This window comes from Oncorhynchus clarkii, chromosome 5 (assembly GCF_045791955.1).
Source record: "Oncorhynchus clarkii lewisi isolate Uvic-CL-2024 chromosome 5, UVic_Ocla_1.0, whole genome shotgun sequence".
Taxonomy (NCBI): domain Eukaryota; kingdom Metazoa; phylum Chordata; class Actinopteri; order Salmoniformes; family Salmonidae; genus Oncorhynchus; species Oncorhynchus clarkii.
Genome location: NC_092151.1, coordinates 48,686,624 through 48,710,206, shown reverse-complemented (window position 1 = coordinate 48,710,206; position 23,583 = coordinate 48,686,624). Strand labels below are relative to the sequence as shown.

General features: G+C 41.7%; 1 protein-coding gene across 1 annotated transcript in view; it reads left to right on the top strand.

The window, feature by feature from the left end:
* LOC139409704 (collagen, type XXVII, alpha 1a) overlaps positions 1 to 23,583 on the top strand; it is a 272,027-nt gene that overhangs the window by 194,834 nt on the left and 53,610 nt on the right. Inside the window, exons 34-43 of the mRNA XM_071155105.1 lie at positions 7,500 to 7,553; positions 7,962 to 8,015; positions 8,123 to 8,176; positions 8,598 to 8,705; positions 11,030 to 11,083; positions 11,271 to 11,378; positions 12,749 to 12,802; positions 17,687 to 17,740; positions 19,919 to 19,975; positions 20,074 to 20,127. Of these exons, the coding sequence (XP_071011206.1) occupies positions 7,500 to 7,553; positions 7,962 to 8,015; positions 8,123 to 8,176; positions 8,598 to 8,705; positions 11,030 to 11,083; positions 11,271 to 11,378; positions 12,749 to 12,802; positions 17,687 to 17,740; positions 19,919 to 19,975; positions 20,074 to 20,127 (651 nt within the window). The remainder of the gene's footprint in view (positions 1 to 7,499; positions 7,554 to 7,961; positions 8,016 to 8,122; positions 8,177 to 8,597; positions 8,706 to 11,029; positions 11,084 to 11,270; positions 11,379 to 12,748; positions 12,803 to 17,686; positions 17,741 to 19,918; positions 19,976 to 20,073; positions 20,128 to 23,583) is intronic.

Below are 23,583 nucleotides of genomic sequence, written 5' to 3'. Positions count from 1 at the left end.
TTACTGAGGAGTGGCTTCAGTCTGGCCACTGTACCTTAAAGGCCTAATTGGTGGAGTGCTGCAGAGATGGTTGTCCTTATTGAAGGTTCTTCCATCTCCACAGAGGAACTCTAGAGCTCTGTCAGAGTGACCATCAGGTTCTTGGTCACCTCCCTGACAAAGGTCCTTCTCCACCGATTGCTCAGTTTGGCCGGGTGGCCAGCTCTAGTCAGAGTCTTGGTGGTTCCAAATTTCTTCCATTTAGGAATGATGGAGGCCACTGTGTTCTTGGGGACCTTCAATGCTGCAGAAATGTTTTGGTACCCTTCCCCAGATCTGTGTCTCGACACAATCCTGTCTCGGAGCTCTACGAACAATTCATTCGACCTCATCGCTTGTTTTTTGCTCTGATGTGCACTGTCAACTCTGGGACCTTATATCGACAGGTATGAGCCTTTACAAATACTGTCCAATTAATTGCATTTAGCACAGGTGGACTCAAATCAAGTTGTAGAAACATTTCAAGGATGGTCAATGGAAACAGGATGCTCCTGAGCTCAACTTCGAGTCTCATAGCAAAGGGTCTGAATACTTGTAAATAAGTTATTCTGTTTTTTTGGTTATAATACATTTACAAAAATATCTAAACTTGTTTTCACTTTGTCATTATGCTGTATTGTGTGTAGATTTGAGGAAATTGTTTTATTTAAAACATTTTAGAATAAGGTAACGTAACAAAATGTGAAGGGGTCTGAATACTTACCGAAGGCACTGTACATAAAAAAACGTGACCTGGATTTGATAATAAAGTCAGAGACTTATTTCCATTGTGGTATGACACATTACAGAGATACAGAAATGAAAAATGGTTCTACTGTTCACTCATTAGCCAGCTTTTGACATCATTTTTTGGGTAATTCAAATCTTGTGATTTTGTGATTACAATCTTGTCTCATCGCTGCAACTCCCCAATGGGCTCGGAAGGGCGAAGGTCCAATAATGCGTCCTCCAAAACATGACCCACCAAACGCTGCGTCTTTAAACACATTCGCTTAACCCAGAAGCCAGCTGCACCAATGTGTCGGAGGAAACACTGTTCAACTGATGACCGAGTCAGCCTGCCACAGGGAGTCACTAGAGCGTGATGAGCCAAGTAAAGCCCCCCCCGGCCAAACACTCTCCTAACCCGGACGACAACTGAGCACCGCCCTATGGGACTCCCGGTCACGGCCGTTGATCCAAGGCCCCACTAGCGAAGCCTTGACATTATTTTTAAAACAAATCAAATTTGATTTGTCACATGCTTCGTAGACAACAGGTGTAGACTAACAGTGAAATGCTTACTTATGGGTCCTTTTCCAACAATGCAGAGTTAGTGACATAAATTGTGACACGAGGAATAAATACACAGTGAATAACAATAACAATTAAAAATCACATGGCTATATACAGGGAACACCAGTACCCTTATTCATGTCACTTGTTAAATTCACTTTAATCAGTGTAGATGAACGGGAGGAGCCAGGTTTAGGAAGGATTTATAAGCCTTAAGACAATTGAGACATGGATTGTGTATGTGTGCCATTCAGAGGGTGAATGGGCAAGACAAAAGATTGAAGTGCCTTTGAACGGGGCATGGTAGTAGGTGCCGGATGTGTCAAGAACTGCAATGCCATTGGGTTTTTCATGCTCAACAGTTTCCCATGTGTATCATGAGTGGTTCACCACTCAAAGGACATCCAGCCAACTTGACACAATTGTGTAAGGCATTGGAGTCAACATGGGTCAGCATTCCTGCGGAACACTTTCGACACCTTGTAGAGTTCGTCCCGATGAATTGAAGCTGTTCTGAGGGCAAAGGGGAGTGAGGATGCAACTCAATATTAAGGTGTGCAGAGAAAGAAAGTAAACATAATTGGATAGGTACCTGGAGACTAAGTCTGTGATAATTCTGGGGGCTATACATAATAATTTTTGTTACCTACACTGGATCAAATCACATTTTATATGTCACATGCGCCGAATACAACAGTTGTAGACTTTACCATGAAATGCTTACTTACCAGCCCCTTCCCAACAATGCAGAGTTAAAACGTTTTAGTAAGCATTTCACTGTAAAGTTTACAACTATTGCATGTGACAAATAAAATCAAAAAAGTAACACAATAAAATAACAATAACGAGGCTATATACAAGGAGTCCCGGTACTGAGTCAATGTGCAGGGGTACGAGGTAGTTGAGGTATTGAGGTCAAATCAAACTTTATTGGTCACATACACATGGTTATCAGATGTTAATGTGAGTGTAGTGAAATGCTTGTGCTTCTAGTTCTGACTATGCAGTAAAATCTAACAAGTAATCTAACAAATTCACAACTACCTCATACTCACAAATGCACACAAATGTAAAGAGATGAATAAGAATATGTAGTGGTGATTTACCACTTTTCATTGTGGACACTGCTGTTGCAATCTCCTCAGGTGTAAATTCTTCTTCTAGACAGTCATGGGAGTCTGTATCAATTGAAGGCATATTCAAGCCATTAAAGAAGGAATCAATCAGCAAAGGGTCTTGAGGGGATTCAGAGGTGTATAGCGCAGAGTAAAATTGTTTGAATTGATCATTGATCTCTTTATGTATAACTGTGGTGGCACCAGACGGGGTCCTTATTTGTGGGATTAGCCGTGAGGCCTCAGATTTACGGATCTGATGTGCAAGGAGTTTACTGGCCTTGTCGCCTTGTTCATACACTTTGTATCGAGCTCGCAAGAGTAACTGTTCAGCTTGCCTGGTAGAAAGCTCATCAAATTCAGATTGGAGTAGTTGGCGCTCTTTATGCAGATCAGAGGAAGGATCCGAAGCATACTTCTCATCCAATGTGGGTATGGACTCGCTCAGGTCCTAAAGTCGCTGAGAGCGAAATCTCTGTTTTGTTTTGGTTGGCTGTATAAAATTATTTGGCCACGTAGGTATGCTTTGAGAGACTCCCATATGGTAGAGCAGGACATACCTGGTGTTGAATTAGTTTCTAGGAATAAGGTGATTTCAGAAGAAATGAAATTGACAAACTCCTTATCTGAGAGTAAAATGGGGTTGAGGCGCCATTGATAACACATAGGAGGTCTCTGGGGAAACTCTAGTTCAAGCACTAAATCAAATCAAATCAAATTTGTTTGTGACATACACATGGTTAGCAGATGTTAATGCGAGTGTAGCGAAATGCTTGTGCTTCTAGTTCCGGCAATACAGTAATAACCAACGAGTAATCTAACTAACAATTCCAAAACTACTACCTTATACACACAAGTGTAAAGGGATAAAGAACATGTACATACAGATATGTGAATGAGTGATGGTACAGAGCGGCATAGGCAAGATGCAGTAGATGGTATCGAGTACAGTATATACATATGAGATGAGTAATGTAGGGTATGTAAACAAAGTGGCATAGTTTAAAGTGGCTAGTGATACATGTATTACATAAAGATGCAGTAGATGATATAGAGTACAGTATATACATATGAGATGAATAATGTAGGGTATGTAAACATTATATTAAGTAGCATTGTTTAAAGTGGCTAGTGATATATTTTACATCAATTCCCATCATTAAAGTGGCTGGAGTTGAGTCAGTGTGTTGGCAGCAGCCACTCAATGTTAGTGGTGGCTGTTTAACAGTCTGATGGCCTTGAGATAGAAGCTGTTTTTCAGTCTCTCGGTCCCAGCTTTGATGCACATAGGTGAGACCTTGCCTTCTGGATGGTAGCGGGATGAACAGGCAGTGGCTCGGGTGGTTGATGTCCTTGATGATCTTTATGGCCTTCCTGTGACATCGGGTGGTGTAGGTGTCCTGGAGGGCAGGTAGTTTGACCCCGGTGATGTGTTGTGCAGACTTCACTACCCTCTGGAGAGCCTTACGGTTGTGGGTGGAGCAGTTGCCGTACCAGGCGGTGATACAGCCCGACAGGATGCTCTCGATTGTGCATCTGTAGAAGTTTGTGAGGGCTTTTGGTGACAAGCCGAATTTCTTCAGCCTCCTGAGGTTGAAGAGGCGCTGCTGCGCCTTCTTCACGATGCTGTCTGTGTGGGTGGACCAATTCAGTTTTTCTGTGATGTGTACACCGAGGAACTTAAAACTTTCTACCCTCTCCACTACTGTCCCATCGATGTGGATAGGGGGGTGTTCCCTCTGCTGTTTCCTTATGTCCACAATCATCTCCTTAGTTTTGTTGACATTGAGTGTGAGGCTATTTTCTTGACACCACACTCCGAGGGCCCTCACCTCCTCCCTGTAGGCCGTCTCGTCTTTGTTGGTAATCAAGCCTACCACTGTAGTGTCATCCGCAAACTTGATGATTGAGTTGGAGGCGTGCGTGGCCACGCAGTCGTGGGTGAACAGGGAGTACAGGAGAGGGCTCAGAACTCACCCTTGTGGGGCCCCAGTGTTGAGGATCAGCGGGGTGGAGATGTTGTTACCTACCCTCACCACCTGAGGGCGGCCCGTCAGGAAGTCCAGTACCCAGTTGCACCGGGCGGGGTCGAGACCCAGGGTCTCGAGCATGATGACGAGTTTGGAGGGTACTATGGTGTTAAATGCTGAGCTATATTCGATGAACAGCATTCTCACATAGGTATTCCTCTTGTCCAGATGGTTTAGTGCAGTGTGCAGTGTGGTTGAGATTGCATCGTCTGTGGACCTATTTGGGCGGTAAGCAAATTGGAGTGGGTCTAGGGTGTCAGGTAGGGTGGAGGTGATATGGTCCTTGACTAGTCTCTCAAAGCACTTCATGATGACGGAGTGAGTGCTACAGGGCGGTAGTGAATGGTGAATGGTCAGAAATAACAATACTCTCGCAAGTACACTGCCGAAGGTTAGGCAGAAGTTTTTTTGTCCAAAAAGAAGTAATCAATCCGGGAGTATGTTTGATGAAGATGAGAATAAAAGAATAGCTTGTCTCAGAGTAATAATGTACGGTGGTAGATGTTTGGGAAAAGTACAGAAACATAAACTAAAAAGACAGAATGACAACATTAGAACTGAACAATTCAGCCCCCCCTCCCCTCCATCCCAGACAATAACTCCCCAAACGAGGTACAAGCCTAAATAGAACATGTTCTCTTCGCACAGTATGTCTGTGAGAGTGCGGCCTTAAACCTAAACCCACAGTCCCGCTCTTTAAAGTCGCGTTTTGTTATTGGATCAAACAGCAAAAAGAGAGATTAAATTATTTTAATAAAAAGTGAATCCCTTGTGTAAACAAAATTACAAAAGCACCACTTGTAGATGTGTATAATTATATTCCCAGTCTTATAACAGGCATTGAAAGAGAAAATAAATAAAATGTATAAAGGCTCTCGGCCAAAAACCTAATTTGAAGTAAGGAAATCGTAATTAGACAATCAATAATAATAATAGTTGTCTAGTTGACACTGAGACAGCTTACAACCAATACCAAAAAACGACGTTGAACGTTTGCTGGGCATAAATGACGCTCAAAACTTTTAAAATTGAAGTGAGACCCCAAAAAACGTGTAGCCTCGGGAAGCATTTACTGTTTACTGGGTCAATGCAAACGGATGCAGTAAACAAATAACCAAAAATATTTTGAGTCACTGAGACACTATGTAAACAAACTGAATAGGTGAGCGAGGCAGCCTAGAAACACAGGAGTTAAGTAAAACCTTAATACAATGAAATTAAAATGACTGAATGCTTGTAAGGCAAGCACACTAGATGATCAAAACATTAGATCACATCAAATAAGCCTGAATGGGTTCGCCAACTATACAAGACTAGCCTGTTATAACTAAACATAATTGTACCACAGGTGGGTTACTTACTATCCACAGTTCGCACGCAACAGTTGCTGAACTATAAGCAAGTTCAAGACTTCTTGATGTGACGTTGAATGTGAGCCATAGCCTCATCCGGAGACTCAAATGTGTAGTCTTGAGATAGCCATGAACGGGCCGGGAATCGCAGTCCATACTTCATGGTCCCGTAGTAGATGGTCTCGTAGTAGTCGTTTGGCCTGTCCGAAAGCTGCGCGCTGCCTGGAAACAGTGGGGGAGTAGTCCTGGTAGATGGAGAAGTTCTGTCCTTGAAAGCTTAGAGTGGTATTGCGGGCTCGTCGGAGAATCTCCATCTTCTCATGAAAAAAATGTACTCGAAGAATTATGTCACGGGGCCTCTCCCGATCCCGGGGCTTTGGGCGCAGCGACCGGTGGGCACGATCAATCAGGGGCTTTACATCCTTCATCAGCCCTGAAACGAAATCCGTGGCGCGAGGCATTTCCGCTGACTCTGGGACCGATACAAGTCTCAGGTTATTGAGGCGAGAGAATCCCTCTAAACTCACACAACTCTCCTTCACCTTTTTCAAATCCGCAGCTAGGCGTTTCGCTTAAGCCTCCAGAGATGTAGTTAAGTCGGAGACATTGGTAGCGGAGGTCTCCAGTGCTGCGATCGTTGTAGTGTGCGGCCCCGATGTTGCTTTGAGTGATGTGATTGCTGGCACCGTCTCGTTCCACAGGATGGTTAAATCTGCCTTTAAAGTATCAGAAACCTCCTGTATTTGGGCCTCAATCGTAGCAACCACCTCCGTTTTCATTTCAATTATCTCAGAGCATAGTAGTTTGATGGCCTCGAATGTTAATTTCAGCGCCGCCAGGCCGCACCCCCGGGTAAAAGTGTGAGTCCCCGGGTCCTCAGACTCAGGAGAGGGCGGTGATGAGAGTGGGTCTTGTAGGCCGGGTTTTCTCAAAGTCATGCTTTTGGCCTTATGTTTCGTCGACATGCTGACTTTCGGAAGCAAAGTAGTCTTGGTTTTTATGGAAAGGGATCACCAAACTAATATTTGAAAATAAATACGGTTCTGCTGCAAAATTCACATAAACTTTAAGAATACCATGGGAGTAAACAGAAAACACGTCAGTCGCACATGGCATCCCTCCAATTCCCCCCTGATTTGCATTTTAATGAGGGAAATAAGTATTTGACCCCCTCTCAACCAGAAAGATTTCTGGCTCCCAGGTGTCTTTTATACAGGTAACGAGCTGAGATTAGGAGCACACTCTTAAAGGGAGTGCTCCTAATCTCAGTTTGAGGCGCCAGTCCAAAGACACCAGTCCACAGAAGCAATCAATCAGATTCCAAACTCTCCACCATGGCCAAGACCAAAGAGCTCTCCAAGGATGTGCAAGAGAGTCAGTGCTACGAAAAAAAGAGGGTCAATGCAAATAGTCCAGATACTCATTTGATTATCTGTTCAGCAGTGTTATGGCTTGGGGGTAGAATCTGTTCAGCAGCCTTTTGGTTCCAGACTTGGCGGTAGCAAAGAGATAGGTGCAGTGAAATTTGTTGTTTTGCAGGGTCAGAAATAGTAGTACGGCGTCCTTGGAGCCAATTAGGGATAAGCCTTGCTCAAGGGTACGTAAACTGATTTTTCAGCTTGTCGCCTTGGGTATTTGAACCAGCGAGCTTTCGGTTACTTCTCCTTTACTCTTTTTGTCTCTCTTAGGGTCCTCTAGGCAAAGTGAGTGATCCAGGACTGCCTGGCGAGCCAGGGGAGAAGGTCAGTCACGAGTACTCACCACATCCTACTCTTATCACCCTCTGTCCTCATTCTAACACTGTAACATGGTTGTCTGTCCATTATAATAAGTCAGTCTCTCACTTCCTACACACAATTACATACCTAGTGAATGCAATGATGTTTCTGTGATGAGTCTGTAAATTACAAATTAGTGAATAACAGCACAGTTACTGTATGTAGGCAGTTATTGTTACAGCACATTCACACACCCTTGCACACACATGTACGCACACACGCATAAACACGCACACACACACACACACACACACACACACACACACACACACACACACACACACACACACACACACACACACACACACACAGGCAGAAACATATCTGTAACATTAAGGAAACCCTGCCCTCAAGATTGTGTGTGTGTATCAGGGAGCACTCGGAGCCATTGGTAACATCGGAGAGCAGGGACTAATGGGACAACGGGTCAGTTTTTCTGTCATTCTCTTCTTAAAATGAATTTCTCCTGATCGTTTTGTGTTTTGTTAACCATCAAATGTCAATCTCATTCACTGCTTGTGCTCTGTGTGTAGGGAGAGCCAGGGCTTGAGGGAGAGGCCGGTGCTGCTGGTCCTGATGGAACAAAGGTATGGACTGAGACAAATCTCTGAGTCATTGTGTGCGTCCAAATGGCACCCTATTCGCTATGAGCCCTGGACAAAAGTAGTGAACAATTTATTTTGATTAACTTTGTTGCTGTCATTATTCTGATGTCTTTTTTGAGGTAATGGTCAGGTTGTTTATGGTGTTTTGAAACAACCAGGCAAAAACATATCTGAACAGATAAAAAAATATATACAGTATATTATCAAGCAGAAATACCTCTTTATCTGATGACTCTACAACCAGAAAAACTGTTTACACCCAGAAATATGACATCATTATGACATTCCATGCCACATTATGCCTGCTGGTTTTACCAGCTCTCTTTTCAGGTCATTTCGTTTTTTGTTGGTGGTAAGTTGTATTGAGCTCCCCAGTTGAGCCCATGCTGTTCTGTTTTATTAGGGTGAAAAGGGTGACATGGGGCACGAGGGTGACAAAGGAGAGAAGGGTGAAACCGGAATGAAGGGAAAGGAGGGCCCACCTGGGAATCCTGGACTCATAGGCATCACAGTGAGTGATAAACGTAACCAAACACCCCCACACACACTCAACCAGGTTGATTATTGTTCTCAATTGCTTACCTTGGTAAATAAAAGCGTTATATGGCTACAATATGTTGACCTGACACACTACGCCAACTGTGACTGGGTTGTAGTTGTAATAAATCAATTTGATTTAATTACCACAAATTCCATGAAAAACGATAGAACGATAACCCAAATAAATAGCCTAAGGATAGCAGCCTAGAAGCCTGTATAGCAGCCTCTGGCGGTGGTGAGAATGATGAATAAGCTGCGTGTGTGCACTGCGGAGGCCGTCAGAGACTTGACCGCTTTGGCCAATGAGAACGTTGAAAAATGAACACCAGCAGTACCTGTATAGCCTTTATAAACAACATGAGCTTGTTCACAAGCTTTAAAGGCATGTCCGCAGTGGACCAGACTGCAGCGCAGTCCGATTACAGAGAGCTGGTCAGAGTGCCAACACTTCTCTCTCCCGTGCGCCTCCACTATCAATGGCTTTAGGGACTTTGTTCACAGTGGGGGACAAGCAAGCTGAGACCACTGCTTAACTGTACACATCTCCAGTTCTTGACTTGACTCTTACTAGCTCAAAAGTATTGTGGTGCCCCTGCAGCTAAAAATAAACTGTACCGGCACCCAAAATGAGTACCGGAACCTATTTCAGGTCAAGCACTGTTCACTGTATCTCGGCAGCATGTGAGAGGGGGTTTAGCCACATGAACCTTATCACACCAACAAGATCTAAGATCGAAATTCACAGTGCGTCTGCATTGATGTTCATAAAACTCCACGAACCCCCTCTTCCACAGTGGAACCCAGAACAATGTGACCACTAGGTTACGGTGAAACTATTCTGTTAAGGAAACCCAAACCCTCTCTGGGAGTATTTAGCCTATATTGGCTGAGACGCAGGAACCGTTGTAGCTTAATAATACATTAAGGTTATAGTTTATTAAGATGCATGAATACACCACACCAAAAGTTAGATTTGATGGCTGTTTTAAACGAAATTTCCTGCAATTCTAAGTAGTAATGATTTATGTTCACTACTTGGTCAATTGATTTGATGTTTGTTTAATCTATGCAAATAAATTATATGAATTGATAGTTCACCCCTCTGTTTTATTTTATAATAGCATATTGTAACCATGTGTTCAAGCTAATCAAATCATAGTTTATTTAAGATACAGCGTAGTGTAAGCTACACAATACAATGAAATAGCTACTCGCAACTAAAGCTCTTGTCACGACTCCGAATGAAGGTGGCTCCCCTTCCCGTTCGGGTGGCGCTCGGCGGTCGTCGTCGCCGGCCTACTAGCTGCCACTGATTCTTTTCTCCCCCTCCTTATGTGTTTATTGAGTACACCTGTTTTGAGTTGGTTATAATTAGTGAGGCCTTATTAGTCAGCCGGCCCGGGCCGCCTGGTTCTTTGTGCGGGATTGATTATTGTAACCCTGGTGTTTGCATTAGATGTACATGTTTGTGTATTTAGTGCTAGACTGTTTTCGTTTCCCTGTGTCTGGGGCATTTGGTTTGAGCAGTGGGGTGACCGTAGTTCACCGTGTGTGCATTAAAAAAAGCACTTTATTGAACTCTGCTTTCCTGCGCCTGATTTCACCCTTACGACACCCAGGACCTTACAGCTCTCCTCGCAAACAGTGCAATGATATTAAGCTCTATGTATTTGTATTTACTCCACTTGGGAGGCCCCGAGTGGAGTAAATAGTAAAAGTTGAATAGTAAAAAAAGAGTGGGCAGGATATGTGCTTTAATTAAAACAAAATACAAGGCTGATAGTTTGTTAACCCCATTTGCTCTAATCCGTTTATGAAACAGTAATTCAAGAAGATCTAAATGCATATTATCATGAAACTGATTGAGATCAATCAAATCATTGGCATGCAGATACAGTTTGGACGTTTTACTGGTAGAACGTTGTAATGCTGGGAATCGAGAAGCAGGTGAAGGTGGTAAGTTTTTAATATAACAAGTATCATGGAGAAAACCTAAGGGAGTGCCAAATAAAGGGGAGGTAATGAAAGAGCTGCGCGTATTGATGAATGCCAGGTGTGCGTAATGATGGTTCCCAGGACCGGTGGTTAGTAAACCGGCTACGTCAAGCGCAGGAGGGGAGGAGCGGGAGTAGAGGTGACATACATGAATAATTATCATTCACGGGTTACATTATTTTGCGCTCCCTCACCTAGAAATATTTCACAACACCATTGTCTATCTCTGTTAAATTTTGTCATATGTAGCTACTCAGCTGAAATGTCTATTTCTCAGTCTGTCTCATATCTCCACTCCAGGGACAAGAGGGTAAATCCGGCAAGATTGGTGAAAGAGGCAAACCAGGAAGAAAGGTATTCTTATCAACCACAGATTTGATTTCACTTATTATTTTCCATTGCTAGATCAAACCATGGTCCAGAACCCTGCGATACCTATTATACCTTTATAAATGTATCTTTGTTTACAGTACTTGTATATCAAGTAAATTTACTGTATAATGTTTCATAATATCATACCAATTATATGTGTATGTTGTAGGGAGCCAAAGGCCATATGGGTCATCTTGGGGAGACGGGACGAATCGGAAAGACTGGGCCAAAAGGGTTTGTGGGACCGAAGGGCTCGAGAGGAACCATTGGACCTGTGGTAATGTGGACCTGTAGTATTGCAGACATTTTCTGGGCCTGTATTCATAAACCGTTTCAGAGGAGGAGTGCTGATCTAGGATCAGTTTTTCCTTTTAGATCATAATGTATAAAATTACATGGGCAGGGGGCACCTGATCCATCACCTTTAGAAAGAAAGGTGCTATCTGGAACCTAAAAGGGTTCTTCAGCTGTCCCCATAGGAGAACCCTTTGAGGAACCATTTTGGGTTCCATGCAGAACCTTTTTCCACAGAAGGTCATACATGGAACCTAAAAGGGTTCTTCTATGGGGACAAATGAAGAATCCCTTCGGCAGTAGGGATGCGTGGGCAAAATCAAGCCAAGCCCCACTCAAGCCAGCCATATTACAACCTACACTATATGTGTTCTGTAAATTGCATTGTTTGCTGTTAATTCATATGCCATGCGACCATGATATATAGGCCTAAAGGCCGAGACAATGAGAAGCCAGTGGCAGAAGTTATTCAACCACACCATTGTTTTTTCACACCGGATAGAAACCTCTGTCCAGTGAAGTCCACAATGCATACTGCATGTAACAGATAGTTAGTTACATGACCTACAGCATGGTTAAGCAAGTTAATGTTTCCCAACATTTTCGGACCACTAAACAACTATTGATTTAGAACCACAGAGTTACTGCAAGTCGCATAAAAAAACAGGAGCTGCCTCCACTATTCCAGCACCATGTTGCGTGCGCGTTCGTGCAAGTAGTAAAACATGTTGACTCACCCTACTTGTCGAGAAACACCAATGGCATCCTCTCTTTCATGTTGACAAAACGGTCTATCACTCTGTCATACAGTACATACTTTTAGTTTTTGTTGTCCTAGGCTACTTGGCTAAAATGCTTGCCTGCCAGCCTAACTTCCATTCATGGGAAACGTTAACTAGTTAACAGTAGTCTTCTACATCTAGCTACATATTGAACTTCCACCCTCTCAGGCCAGGGGCACAACAATGTATGAATTAATGGTTGAATCAGAATTGCTGTTATCATCATAGGCCAGTATTGAAGGAAAATTATGAAACACAGAGTAATACATTATTTTATGTGTCTTTGTGTTCCCTATGTTCCCTTGGAGTCCATGAATACACGGCACTACCCTTTCGGAAGTCTTTTTTTTTTGTCTAGATCAGCACTCCTGCTCTGTGATGCTTTATGCATATGGGTCCTGATGTTAGAACTAGAAGGTAAAACCCAGTAAGAAGTCAAGCAGTCAGAGCAAAATCCGTATTTAGGTTTGACCTTCATTGACATCTGAAGGCTGTCACTTTAGATGGGTAATGTGGTTATTTGCAGTTTTAGTTACAGTGTGACCAAACCCTCCCTCCCTTCCTCTCACAGGGTCCCCCAGGCAGAATGGGTAAACAGGGGGAAATGGGTCTAGCAGGTTATGAGGTAAGTCTACATATTTATTTACCTTTATTTAATCAGGGACTCACCATTGAGACCAGTGTCTCTTTTACGAGGGAGGCCTTCATATACAGTTGTAGCCAAAAGTTTTGAGAATTTTCAAAAAGTCTGCTGCCTCAGTTTGTATGATGGCAATTTGCATATACTCCAGAATGTTTTGAAGAGTGATCAGATGAATTGCAATTAATTGCAAAGTCCCTCTTTGCCATGCAAATTAACTGAATCCGCAAAAAAAAAACATTTCCACTGCATTTCAGCCCTGCCACAAAAGCACCACCTGACATCATGTCAGTGATTCTCTCGTTAACACAGGTGTGAGTGTAGATGAGGACAAGGCTGGAGATCACTCTGTCATGCTGATTGAGTTTGAATAACAGACTGGAAGCTTCAAAAGGAGGGTGGTGCTTAGAATCATTGTTCTTCCTCTGTCAATCATGGTTACCTGCAAGGAAACACGTGCCGTCATCATTGCTTTGCACAAAAGGGCTTCACAGGCAAGGATATATATTTCTGCCAGTAAGATTGCACATAAATCAACCATTTATCGGATCATCAAGAACTTCAAGGAGAGCGGTTCAATTGTAGTGAACAAGGCTTCAGGGTGCCCAAGAAAGTCAAGCAAGTGCCAGGACCGTCTCCTAAAGTTGATTCAGCTGCGGGATCGGGGCACCACCAGTACAGAGCTTGCTCAGGAATGGCAGCAGGCAGGTGTGAGTGCATCTGCACGCACAGTGAGGCGAAGACTTTTGGAGGATGGCCTGGTGTCAAGAAGGGCAGCAAATAAGCCACTTCTCTCCAGGAAAAACATCAGGGACAGACTGATATTCTGCAAGAGGTACAGGGATTGGACTGCTGAGGACTGGGGTAAAGTAATTTTATCTGGTGAATCCCCTTTCAGATTGTTTGGAGCATCCGGAAAAAAGCTTGTCCGGAGAAGACAAGGTGAGCACTATCATCAGTCCTGTGTCATGCCAACAGTAAAGCATTCTGAGACCATTCATGTGTGAAGTTGCTGCTCAGCCAAGGGAGTGGGCTCACTCACAATTTTGCCTAAGAACACAGCCATGAATAAAGAATGGTACCAACACATCCTCCGAGAGCAACTTCTCCAACCATCCAGGAACAGTTTGGTGACGAACAATGCCCTTTCCAGCATGATGGAGCACCTTGCCATAAGGAAAAAGTGATAACTAAGTGGCTCGGGGAACAAAACATCGGTATTTTGTGTCCATGGCCAGGAAACCCCCCATTGTCAATAAAAGCCTTTGACACTTATGAAATGCTTGTAATTAAACTTCAGTATTCCATAGTAACATATGACAAAAATATCTAATGACACTGGAGCCGCAAAACTTTGTGAAAATGTATATTTGTCACTCTCAAAACTTTGCCACGACTACTGTACAATTTCATAAAACACAGACATTTTTTAAAATATAAAACAAAATACAGATTTTGACCTGTTCATTGAGCTTCAAATCTCTCCAGTAACGCTTTAGTCACACCGTACTAGTTTGTTAAAACTGGGTTACAGTAATGTACTGAGTAAAACTGTTCCCGCAACGCGCTTCACTCCTAATGCTTTTGATCACACTACTTAGGGACAGTTTGAAATTTAGGGGAGAGTGGTCTAACAATTTTTCTTTGCTTTGTGGAGGGTTGTGTGTTTTTTCCCTGGTTTACATTCACCCTTTTGCAGATTTTACTATAGAATTCCATCCTAGACAAATTTCCTTATCTGCTTGCATGGGCCTCCCCTATATTAAAGTGTTTTGATATTGCCCTTATGCACTATGCTTTTCCGTGTGCTAACTATACTTCAGGTCAATATAGTCTACCAGTCTGTCTATCCTGCCCTCTATCCACCATTTATAGTGACAATAGTGGTAGGTGGATCGTTTGTCCAGATCGGGAATAGGCTAACTACACTGAACAAAATATCAACGAATCATGCAACAATTCCAAATATTTTACTGAGTTACAGTTCATATAAGGAAATCAGTCAATTTCAATAAATTCATTCGGCCCTAATCTATCGATTTCATATGACTGGGAATACAGATATTCATCTGTAAGGTAGGGGCGTGGATCAGAAAACCAATCAGTATCTGGTCTGACAACTTTTTACCTTATGCAGCGTGACACATCTCCTTCACTTAGAGTTGATCAGGCTGTTGATTGTGGCGTGTGGAATGTTGTCCCACTTCTTAAATGGCTGTGTGAAGTTGCTGTATATTGGCGGGAACTGGAACACGCTGTCGTACACATCGATCCAGAGCATCCCATAGATGCTCAATGGGTGACATGTCTGGTGACTATGCAGGCCATGGAAGATCTGGGACATTTTCAGCTTCCAGGAATTGTGTGTAGTTCCTTGAAACATTGGGCCGTGTATTATCATGCTGAAACGTGGTGATGGCGGCGGAATAATGGCACGACAATGGTATCGCTGTGCATTCAAATTGCTATCAATAAACTGCAACTGTGTTCATTGTACATAGCTTATGTCTGCCCATACCATAACCCCACCACTGGGACACTGCTCACCACGTTGACATCAGCAAACCGCTCACCCACACAACGCCATACACTTGCTCTGGGGTTGTGAGGCATGTTAGACGTACTGCCACATTTTTTTAAACTACGTTAGAGGCGTCTTATGGTAGGAAATTAACATTCAATTATCTGGCAATTGCACGCTCCCTCAAAATGTTGGACATCTGTGGCATTGTATTGTGTGACAAAACTCCACATTTTAGAATGGCATTTTATTGTCCCTAGCACAAGATGCACATGTGTGCTGGTCAGCATCTTGATATGCCACACCTGTCAGGTGGCTGAATTATCTTGGCAAAGGAGGGATGTAAACACATTTGTGCACATAACATTTCTGGGATCTTTTATTTCAGCCCATGAAACATGGGTCCTTTACATGTTACGTTTATATTTTTGTTCAGTATAGAGCCATCTGATGAGTGAAGATGTAATCCATCTGAGACAATTTTCCGAGAACTTGAAAACAACATGTACTGTATTTTGTTTTGCCCGTATTAAGCATGCATTTTAAACCAGTAAAGGCTTCCCGCACAACTGCAAAATCGGACAGTAGTCTTGTCACATCCAGTTCAGCAGTCAGGGGAATTGTGTACATAATAGTATCATCTGCATATAGATGAAATGTACAATTTTCAACAGATTAACCAACAGCATTTATATAAATAGTGAAAAGAACAGTATCGACACCTGCGGAACTACTTCAAGAAATTCTGACTTAACCTCATCTAATACCTATAACTGGCTTAATAACATTTAGAGCACAGTACTCCAACTCTCATTTTTAATCCGGGTATCACTAAGGTACCTAATTCAATGCATCATGATTATCCATATGAACAATAAATAGCTGAATCAGGTGTGATGCTGGAATAAAAGCCTACATACCCAGTAGCTCTCCAGACAGAGCTACTGGGTATGTAGAGACCCCTGAACTAGAAAATTGGCAATTTTAGTGAACAAACCAATGATGTGTGACAAGGAAACAAGTTAAGAAACAATAAAACATGTTTTGCTTCAAAGTGGATGGGAGCTTTGCCATCAGGGAAATATTTCATTATAAAGGTTATGTCAGTGAAAAGTGATCTCCGCAAACATCAGTGAAATTGCCTTTAAAAGTATATCACTGATTAAATCTGTATATCACAGAATTAACCCGTCCATGGACTCCATCTGCTCTTAAATGCTAGTAAAACCAAATGCATGCTTTTCAACCGTTCACTGCCTTACACCCGCCCGCCCGACTAGCATCACCACCCTGGACGGTTCTGACCTAGAATATGTGGACAACTATAAATACCTAGGTGTCTGGCTAGACTGTAAACTCTCATTCCAGACTCATATTACACATCTCCAATCCCAAATCAAATCTAGAATTGTCTTTCTATTTTGCAACAAAGCCTCCTCCACTCATGCCACCAAACTTACCCTAGTAAAACTGACTATCCTACCGATCCTCGACTTCGGCGATGTCATCTACAAAATAGCTTCCAATACTCTACTTAGCAAACTGGATGCAGTCGATCACAGTGCCATCCGTTTTGTTACCAAATCACCTTATATCACCCACCACTGCGACCTGTATGCTCTAGTCGGTTGGCCCTCGCTACATATTCGTCGCCAGACCCACTGGCTCATCTATAAGTCTATGCTAGATAAAACTCCACCTTATCTCAGCTCACTGGTCACGATAACAACACCCACCCGTAGCACACGTTCCAGCAGGTATATCTCACTGATCCTCCCCAAAGCCAACACCTCATTTGGCCGCCTTTCCTTCCAGTTTTCAGCTGCTTGTGACTGGAACGAATTGCAAAAATCGCTGGAGCTGGAGACTTATATTTCCCTCACCAACTTTAAATATCAGCTATCTGAGCAGCTAACCGATCGCTGCAGCTGTACATAGTTCATCTGTAAATAGCCCATCCAATCTACCTACCTCATCCCCATACTGTTTTTATTTACATGTCTGCTCTTTTGCACACATTATCTCTACTTGCACATCATCATCTGCTCATTTATCACTCTAGTGTTAATCTGACAAATTGTAATTCCTTGCTAATATGGCCTATTTATTGCCTACCTCCTCATGCTTTTTGCGCACACTGTATATAGACTTTATTTTGTTCTACTGTGTCATTGACTTGTTTATTGTGTTATTTGCTTGTTTATTGTTTATTCTATGTTATTCCATGTGTAACTCTGTGTTGTTGTCTGTGTCACACTGCTTGTTCTCAACTAGCCTACCTGGTTAAATAAAGGTGAAATAAAAATATAATAAAAAAGCCTTTCCTCCATCCCTGTCTGTCTATATAGGGTCTTCAGGGACCCCAAGGCCCTATTGGGCATCAAGGAACAAATGGTGAAAAGGTACACCATTCCCAACACATTATGTCTAACTCAGAAACTAGCATCTATGTTTACAATGCCTAACTACTGTATGTCTAACTCAGAAACTACACTGCAAGCATCACGTAAGGCTAATGTTGCTTTGTCAACTTCATTTTGGGGGTGCTACAGCAGAAGCATATTACAGGCATACAGTGCCATCAGACAATATTCACACCCCTTAACATTTTCCACTTTTTGTTGTGTTACAGCCTGACTTTAAAATGGAATACTGGCCTACACATTGTGTCACAGGCCAACACACAATACCCCACAATATCAAAGTGGAATTATGTTTTTGGAAATGTTTACTAATTAATTAAAAATAAGTATTGAAACCCCTTTGTTATGGCAAGCCTAAATAAGTCCAAGAGTAAGTTGCTTAATAAGTTGCATGAACTCACTCTGTGTGCAATAATAGTAACATAACTAACAGGATTTTTGAATGACTATCTTACCTCTGTACTTAACACTATACAATTATCTGTAAGGTCCCTCATTTGAGCAATGAATTTCAAACACAGATTCAACCACAAAGACCAGGGAGGTTTTCCAATGCCTCACAATGAATTGCACCTACAGGTAGATTTAAAAAAAGAAAGCATACATTCAATATCCCTTTGAGCATTGTGAAGTTATTTATCTTTTGGATGGTGTATCAATACACCCAGTCACTACAAAGGTACAGGCGTCCTTCCAAATTCAGTTGCTGTAGAGAAAGGAAACTGCTCAGGGATTTCACCATGAGGCCAATGGTGACTTTAAAACAGTTACAGTGTTTATTGGCTGTGATAGGAGAAAACTGAGGATGGATCTACAACACTAAAGTTAAACTGCAAAAAAATGTGGCAAAGAAATTACCTTCATGTCCTGAATACAAAAAGCTTGGAGCAAATCCAACACAACACATCACTGAATACCACTCTTCATATTTTCAAGCATGGTGTTGGCTGCATCATGTTATGGGTATGCTTTTAGGATAAATTGTGTTCGGTCTGCTTTTAGGATAAAAACCGTGTTCAGTCTGATTTCCAACCGACACTGGGAGACAAATTCACCTTTCAGCAGGAGAATAACCTAAAACACAAGGCCAAATCTACACTGTAGTTGCTTACCAAGATGACATTGAATGAGTGGCCTAGTTACAGTTGTGACTTAAATCGTCTTGAAAATCTATGGCAAGACTTGAAAATGGCTGTCTAGCCATGATAAACAAATCAACTTGATAGAGCTTGAAGAATTGTTTTAATAATAATGTGCAAATATTTTTATTTATAGCTGTAATCGCTGCCAAAGGTTATTCTAACATATTGACTCAAGGGTGTAAATACTTAAATAAGATATTTCTGTATTTCATCTTCAACACATTTGCAAACATTTCTGAAAACATGTTTTCACTTTGTCATTATGGGGTAATCTATGTAATCCATTTTAAATTGAGACTGTAACACAACAAAATGTGGAATAAGTCAAGGCGTATGACTACTTTCTGACGGGATGGTATATCAGACATTTGTAAAAAAACAAAAAGTGTTTAGCAAATCGCGCTTGCTGCCTCACTGATGTGATTCTTCTGCACCCACTGTAGTGCATCTAATATATTACAGTGGGTTAGATTCAACTGTGCCTGACGGGCAAAAGAAAAATGGACACTTGTTGTCTTGTTTGAACATAATGCTACCCTATTTCTCTATCAACATGTCTCTATCTCAGTCTGTCATGTAATAGTGTGTATTAACATCAACCAGCTGTCTGGATCTACATTTGAACTCAATGTTTCCCATTTGAACCATGAAACAAAGATCCTTTAACACAACTCTGCAGTTATCCTTTATATTCCCCAAGTCTGCTTTAAATGTATTGCCTAACAAACAACAAATCAACCCTGGCTAAAGCTAGTCATTTAAGCATGGCGTAAACACTGCAAAGCTTTTATTTTGCAGAGTGAGAGAGAAAACAATATCTGCTTCATTCACTGATGTGATATGTTTTTGACATGTGTACACACATCTGACATGTGTACACAGTTACAGTAGGATCATTCAGGACACTAACCAACAATCTTTGAAGAAACAGTACACTTTCAGTGAGCAATCTGTGAGAGGTAAATTGTATTGTCTTCCATTGAATGGCTCCACTAACATTGTTTCTTTATTTTAGGGCGAGCAGGGGGATGATGGGAAGGTTGAGGGTCTTACTGGTCCTCCAGGCGACAGAGTGAGTTACTCACTATTATCTTCTCTCATATTTCATTACTAATCCCAATACGGTTCTGAGGGTCTTTAATATCAACGTATTCTTCTGTTTTTTATCAGGGTCCTCCAGGAGACAGAGGAGAGAGAGGGGAGTTAGGGGATCCAGGATACCTAGTAAGTGTTATGAATCTGCATTTAAACAAACCAGTCAACCAGCTGATTGGTACAGAAATTCCTGACCAATTGCATTTCAGTAGCCTGGAATAAACTCTCTCAAAATATTATAGCAAGAGATCCACTCGGCTAGAGCGAGATGGATTTTGAAGAGTAAAATTAAATTGTGTGTGAGAAGAGACATCCTGGCATGGTATATTTGCAACAACTGAATCTTTATTTCTTCAGGGGGGAAATATCTTCACTCTCAGACTAATTTATTGGATGCTGCAATGATTTTCTGTTCCCAATGACACTTGCACGCTCTCAAATTCAATTTGTGCACACTTGATGTGTTTTATATGCGCTTTGCAACTGATGTCATATGGGGCCTTTACAAGCTGTCGGAATTATCTGAAGTTCAGAGTTTTGACTCTGAAGTTTCACTTGAACGAAACTCTAAGTCATAATTACAAGTGTGAAACTCTGAGAACATTTTGTTATCCAAGTTGCAGAGTTGTTCATTCACCACTGACCATTCACCTTTTCAACCTAAACATGACAAAAAAAATCTGTTTTTTCATAATTACAAAAAAAAAAAAACTGTGTTTGCAGTAGCATGTCTTGTTATTGTAATATCCCCAACGTAGGTGTTAGTTTCACCAATGAAGGATGCTAGCTAACTTTATTATTAGCAAAATTAACTACCTTATTTGGGTTTAGGTTTTATTTATTTGCACCAAAGAAAACAATTGAAATACATAACACTACAGATAAAAAAACTGCATGGAGGAGACTAAATCAAATCAAATTTATTTATATAAGCCCTTCGTACATCAGCTGATATCTCAGTGCTGTACAGAAACCCAGCCTAAAACCCCAAACAGCAAGCAATGCAGGTGTAGAAGCACGGTGGCTAGGAAAAACTCCCTAGAAAGGCTAAACCTAGGAAGAAACCTAGAGAGGAACCAGGCTATGTGGGGTGGCCAGTCCTCTTCTGGCTGTGCCGGGTGGAGATTATAAGAGAACATGGCCAAGATGTTCAAATGTTCATAAATGACCAGCATGGTCAAATAATAATAATCACAGGCAGAACAGTTGAAACTGGAGCAGCAGCACGGCCAGGTGGACTGGGGACAGCAAGGAGTCGTCATGTCAGGTAGTCCTGAGGCATGGTCCTAGGGCTCAGGTCCTCTGAGAGAGAGAAAGAATTAGAGAGCATACTTAAATTCACACAGGACACCGGATAGGACAGGAGAAGTACTCCAGATATAACAAACTGACCCTAGCCCTCCGACACAAACTACTGCAGCATAAATACTGGAAGCTGAGACGGGAGGGGTCAGGAGACAATACTGGGTAGTTTGGTTAACCCCTAGTCTATGCAGGAATTCCAGAGTATGGAACCTGTATCTGATAGAGAATGGACTGTGAGGTGCGGCAGTGGGAGGATCGCAGTGTCTTGTGTTGTATGCATGGGTTTGGGAATTAACCTGGAAGAATCCATTGAAGGGTTTAGGTAGGCTGTTTGGGTGGTATTTGTACATGAAGGTGCATAATTTTGGTATTTTAAATGTTGTAGATATACAATATATTCAGTTTCTTAAAACAGAGAGACCGATGGAGCCAAGTAGTTAAAGGGGGTGGCTAGTCTTGTAAATGTATTTGGTGTGAAGAATATTTTGTGTAGGTAGGAAGCATACAGTATATGTACTGTCCTAGACAATATTGCAGTAAATGAGATATGGGTAAATTAATCTGTAGTGTAGTATTAGGAAGCAAGCCTGATGAACCAAACCACTAATAGTTCTGATGATACTTTGCTCTAAACAAAATGATTGATTTATAACTTTTTATCAATTGAAACACCTAGGAATCGAGTGGATGAAACCTGGTCCATTTTATTCCCCCAAATTGAGATTTTTCTATTCTATTGTTTGCTGTTTCTTATTCTTACGAGTGAATACATTGAAGATAGATTTTTTAACATTTAAAGATTATTAATTTATCTGGAACCATTCAGAAAAGTTGGCCATGCCTGAGTTTGCTTCATTGATTAGCAAATCAAAATTCTAGAGTGATAAAATCATTAGCAAAAAGAATGGGAATTACGGTAGAAGACAAAGTAGCAAGGTCTTTGGATTGAACCCTGTGGAATGCAACAGAATATCTTGGCCCTGGTAGGTGCACAACCATTTGCATATACAAATTGTTCTCTATCATAAACATAATTATATAGCCATTTATATGTAAAATCATGAAAACTGTAATAATGCAATATAGTAATATTCAACCATGTCGGATGCTTTTGATAAATCTAATAAGATGCCAAGAGGGTATTCATTGTTGTTCAGGGCTGTAAAGATTTTATCCACAAGTTGTAAAAGAGACATCTGTGTGGTAGTGCTTATGAAAACCATATTGGTGCTCATATAGAATAGTGTTGGTTTAAAAAAACATCATAGTACAGTTATTGGGCGATAATATGTAAAAGATCTTGGATCCCCAGATTTACAAAAATACATTAATGGAAAGAACAAATAAAAAATCCCATCACCCAGAACAAGAGTTACATTCCTCCACAAATAAGTCCCCAATCAATAGTTTAAATTGCCCAAATGGCACCAGAACATCAAGATGAAATGTATATTATTCCAACAATACAGTGCATTAAAACACAGCAGCCAAGAGTTACCCAATCCTCTGAAACGGTTAAGCAACTCAGATGCCTATACTTCAACAGCATTGTTAGATTAGACAGAAGTTTATTAAGTAGGGCCTTGTAAACAAAAAGAGAGTAATGTAGAGGTCTATGTTGTTGTCTGGACTTCCCTAAAGACCCGTAGACCTCTACATTACTTCCTTTTTGTTCACAGGGCTCCACTTCATAAACTTCTGTTTATGATAAGTATCAAAACTGTCACCTATAGGGCCTCCCGAGTGGCGTTTCTACAGACCTGGGTTCGATCCCACGTGGCCGCAACAGTTGTCCAGTTGTCCTTGTCCCAATGCGCTCTAGCGACTCCTTGTGGCAGGCTGGGCGCATGCACACTGACACCAGTTGTACGGTATTTCCTCCAACACATTGGTGCGGCTGGCTTCTAGGTTAAGCGAGCAGTGCGGCTTGGCAGGGGCGTGTTTCGGAGGACGCATGACTTTCGATCTTCTCCTCTCCCGTATCCATACGGGAGTTGCAGCAATGGGACAAGACTAACTGCCATTTGGTCATCACAAAATTGGGGAGAAAAAGGATAAGTTACATTTTTAAAAAAAAATAATAATAAAAGCTTTCACCTGTAACGAAATGAAGGGCACAATGGTAGATGGCATCCAAAGGCTTAGGAGAAGTAGCAGCTGCACTTTGATAAATAATATCACCATAATCAAGAAATATAAAAAGGTTGACTGAATAATCTGCGCAATCTGTTTCTGTAGAAAAAGCCAACTTTAAAACTTAGCTTCTTAACCAGATCTACA